Genomic DNA, 4,309 nt, shown 5'->3' with positions numbered 1-4,309 from the left:
TCCTCCTAGATCAAGCACGGTGCTTGGTCTTGAAATCTGAATAGCCATCTGTCCAAGGTTCCCAAAGCAGAGGGATCTAGTCTTTTGTTCCAGAGCTCTGGAGGCTTGCACTGGAAACTGAAAAATTATCAGAGACAGAGAAAAGAAAATAAGACACTTCTGAGAGGATATGTGAAATAGGTTGTTATAGCAACAGAGGGAGGAAGAGATGGATGGACGAGTTTCTACAGGCAGGCAGCCTAGCTGGACTTGAATCAACAAAGTCCAAAAAAGTAAAAAAAAAAAAAACAAAAAACACAAAACCACCACCAAAACTGGAATTACACCATAGACCACGAGACAAGCTGTGAACTACAGGATGATTTTGGATAAATTTAACATGTCTTGATTTCAGAGCAAAGCGTGCAGCTACCAAAGTGAAAAAACTGAGGCAGGAAGTTGTGCACAGTATTACATTATTTTTTGTTAGTTCTGTGTACTTCTTGTGTTACTAGGTAAAGTTTCAGTAACCTGTGCTGAGTTTCTGTGCATGTTGAAAAGAAGAACTATACCAATCATGTGCCCCTCCACACAGAAGTCAGAAATTAGCAAGTCAATACTTTTGGTAACGCAAAAGGGAGAAGTGCAAAAAGTCTTGTGAAGGTCTGTGGGAAAGAGGTCATTGCACTTACAGCCCCCAGGACCCCTGCTGCCAGAAGGGGTAGCAGACATGAGCTCCACCTCAGCAATAAGTGTGTAAAATGCCTCCAAAAAAATTGTTACAGAAACTCTTCCAGTCCCAGCAAGTTGAGGGACCTCTGTATTTGGTTCCCCTCATGGGAGCTGGGGAGTGCCCAAAAGTCAGAGGTCAAGAAGATCCATTAGGCTAATGTGGGTTAATGAATTCAATGATTTAATGTTATGTACTAACCTTTTATCATCCCTGACCTGGGAAAAACCTGAGGTAGGTGGGGTGGTAGGGAAATACTTAAATAAATACATAATAATTCCCACTTCTGCTACTTTTCTTTTGCTGAAGTTTCTTTTGATGCAGTGAGGAAATCTTAAGACAGTAGTTACTGCTTTGCCACCTTTTCCACACAGTATCGCTAATGCATTACCTTAATAACATAATTCTGTGTTTGGACTAATGATGCTGTCTTGCCTTTTTGTTTGTTTTTCATGTTTTGTTACTGACTACTTGGCAGTTGTAGGAATCTTTAAATATCCTGGAATATGGTGGAAGCAGTACTGATAGATCTGTTTAGCCTACCAGCCAACTTGCAGAACGAGATCCAAGCATTACTACATAACACACTGGAAAATACTGAGGAATGCTCTTCCATCCCTGCTCCGTTTGTTTATGTCATGTGTTGTCAGAGGCAGGGGAGTGAAAGGAACAGCGAACAAGCGTCCTTGCTTCCAGCTCTGAGAGATTTTCAGAATCTCAAGAAAAAACTGGAGGTGGTATGTGCTCTGACTACAGCTGCTGCTTTGTACACCATCAAACAAAGACTGGATGAAAAAGACCTAAGCATCATTAAAGTTATTCTCCCTACCTTAAGAAAAGACTTAATGAAAGTATATATAGACCATCTCTTTACAGCAGTCTACCAGTTTGAATTTGAGGATTTACAGGTGGCATCTGATTGTGAAAACCTACAGATAGCTGAATCTCGGAGTGAAGAGCAGACACTTCCTACACAGGATGTGGCACTTATCCAAAATGAGATTCAGATATACTTGGAAAGCCTGCCGAGCCTGAAAGGGGAGCTCACCATCCTCAGATCTTCCCTGATCCCAGGTAAAGAGAATCCCAGCTAACAGATTTTACGGAGGCTGTTTCCAAGCATACTTATTCAAGGGAGTTGCAAAATGGGTAAGATTTGGAAATGTCTTCAGGCAGCAAATAACTCTATATGATGTTGCAGTAGTGTATCATGTCTATAAGAGGGGGAAGTGTCAATAGAGATACAGTAAAAGACTGGCAAGTCTGCTCCAGGCCTGGGGTGTGATCAGAGGGAAGAGATGCCCAGGTTTAGTGAGAGCATTACTGCAGGCAGTCAAATCTCCTCCCTTCTGTGTGGGAATTACACACTTTGAGAGTTACCATCATCTGGAAAGGCAGGACAGGAGTTTCTCCTGATCTGCAGCCTCACGCATGCCTGGTTAGTCAAACTGATGTCTCAGTGTCCCTGCCATGGCATGACCCAGTTTACTGCAGCGTGTCTCTCAAGCGGTGTGATTATGAGGTCTAATGATTCAGAGGATTCAGGGGAAAGCTGAGAGGTTTGCTACTGCAAAAATTTGGAACTGTCCCTAAAAATATGTCTGAAATGATCCAGAGCCTGGAAAGAACATGAATTACTTAAAGCCATCTTTGCCTTTGTTGTGCTTCAAGTTTTTGACTGTGACTTTGAAAGGATCACACTATGTAAAAGAGGTTTTGAATCTCAACTCTGATTATGTCACTAAGCTTGTCAGCTGTTAAGATAGCAAAAATACTAGTTGTGGGACTGTCTTTCTGTGTTCAACTTTGCCATGCAGACCCCCTCGTCCCATCACCCCCAAAAGCAGTGATTGCATTTGGTGAGGCCATGATAAATGATCCACACTGTAAAAACAGGATTTTTCAATAACTCTAGAAATTCTCAGTGCTTTCAGTGTACTTTACAAAGATGCTTGAGATTCTGTGAAGTCTTGAGGACTAGTACTTCATTTGCCAAAAAAACTTGGGAGATGCCACCTTGGAATGTTTGTTTAAAAATCTACTCTTATCTTCCTCAGTGAGTTACCTCTTCTCTAGGGTTTGCTCTACAACTCTGCAAAAAGTCAGGCTAAATCTGCCAGGACTCCTTCTTGCTCAAACCCCTCTACCTTGGCCTCAGTGGATCATGATTATGAACAAGAAGGAAACTTAGGATCCTTAAATTTAAATGCCACAGCTAAATACAAGGTAAAGCCATACTCAACTTGATTGGCTGATTCCAGGTCTCTTCAGTGTAAAAGCATGTTGTACCTGAACTGGTCTTGTGTTGAAAGTAATTTTTTGTTATCGTTTTGTTATCATCTGCCTTGCCAGATGATATCTTCCTACATGGCTTCACCACAAGGACAGGTGGCATCTCCTACATACCAACTCTAAGCTCCTGCAATCTCTTCAGCAGTTCCAAGCGGAGGGACCCACAAGCTGTTGTTAAAGAAAATCTCCGCCGGCTAGCTAATGCTGCAGGATTTAATCCAGAGACTTTTCACAGAGTCAAGGTATCTTATCAAACAATGGATTTCTGTAAAAGGATCAGATCTTCCTTCATGTATCGCTGGCTAAAACTGTTGGCATTATTCTTACCTTTCTCAGCAAGAGCTTGTGAGAAGCAGGACAATTAAAACATTTATGCTGGTAGTTTATCTGTGGGAATAGCCATCCAAACTGTCAGCCATTTGGCAGTATAGGGAGAAGCAGCACTGTTTCTTCCAAGAATATTCTAACATTTAATTTACCACAGAGTAGAATAATCAGATAAATGATCAGAGCAGTTTCTCTTAAAAGAAAAATACGCCACCACTTCTATAGTGGCTTTCTACGGATACATCTGGATGGCATTTGAACAAGGGAGTGCCTGATTTCCATGCATGAGCAGTTGGTGTAGAAAGAAGTGTGTTTTGTGTCAAAGAAAAATCCTCGCATTAGTCAGAACTGGTTTTTTTGCTGCCATATCACTATCCATTTTCTGGTTTTGTCTTGACAGATTGATCATGCTAATGCTGTGTGTGTTATGGGAAAGACAGAGCCTGACAGCTATGACGGAATAGTTACGAATCAGAAGGGTGTTACGATAGCAGCTCCAGGGGCTGATTGCATACCCGTGCTGTTTGCTGATCCTGTCAGAAAAGCCTGCGGTGCTGCTCATTCTGGTAGGATTTTTAAATCATGGAGATCAAAATAACTAGTAGACTGCTGGAAAGGGAGTTTTGGACTAAGAATTGTAAATTAGCAACCAAAGGAGCACTGAGTGAGAATGAATAAATACAAGATCACATAACAATGTAGACCCTGACCTGTTCAGTTTGTATCCTGCCAAAACAAGATTAGTCTTGAGACTAGTTTGTTTCCCAAGCTATGGGGTTTTTTTTATTTTATAACTGTAATAATTATTATTTATGTATTTATACATTTATTTTTCTGATCTAGTACCCAAAACCCAATAATTTGTTTTGTGCCCTGTCTAACTTTGTATGTAAAAACTGGCTATAAAGCCGATGTCCCCAACAATCATTTTGGATCCAAAGAAAGATTTGTGTGACCCAAACCAAATGAGAATAAAACTGA

At 41.0% G+C, this 4,309-nt stretch overlaps 1 protein-coding gene across 1 annotated transcript; it reads left to right on the top strand.

The window, feature by feature from the left end:
* Nucleotides 1-1,193: 1,193 nt before the first annotated feature.
* On the top strand, nucleotides 1,194-3,894 carry LACC1 (laccase (multicopper oxidoreductase) domain containing 1; the record flags this gene model as incomplete). The annotated part of the gene is made up of 3 exons (XM_009695315.1): nucleotides 1,194-1,783; nucleotides 3,062-3,243; nucleotides 3,729-3,894. Coding segments are annotated over exons 1-3 (916 nt in total), but the record flags the coding sequence as incomplete, so codon positions are not given.
* Nucleotides 3,895-4,309: the final 415 nt, after the last annotated feature.

This window comes from Cariama cristata, unplaced genomic scaffold, assembly GCF_000690535.1.
Source record: "Cariama cristata isolate BGI_N322 unplaced genomic scaffold, ASM69053v1 scaffold42340, whole genome shotgun sequence".
NCBI lineage: Eukaryota > Metazoa > Chordata > Aves > Cariamiformes > Cariamidae > Cariama > Cariama cristata.
The sequence above is the reverse complement of the archived record's forward strand: the minus strand, read 5'-3'. Positions and strand labels throughout refer to the sequence as shown.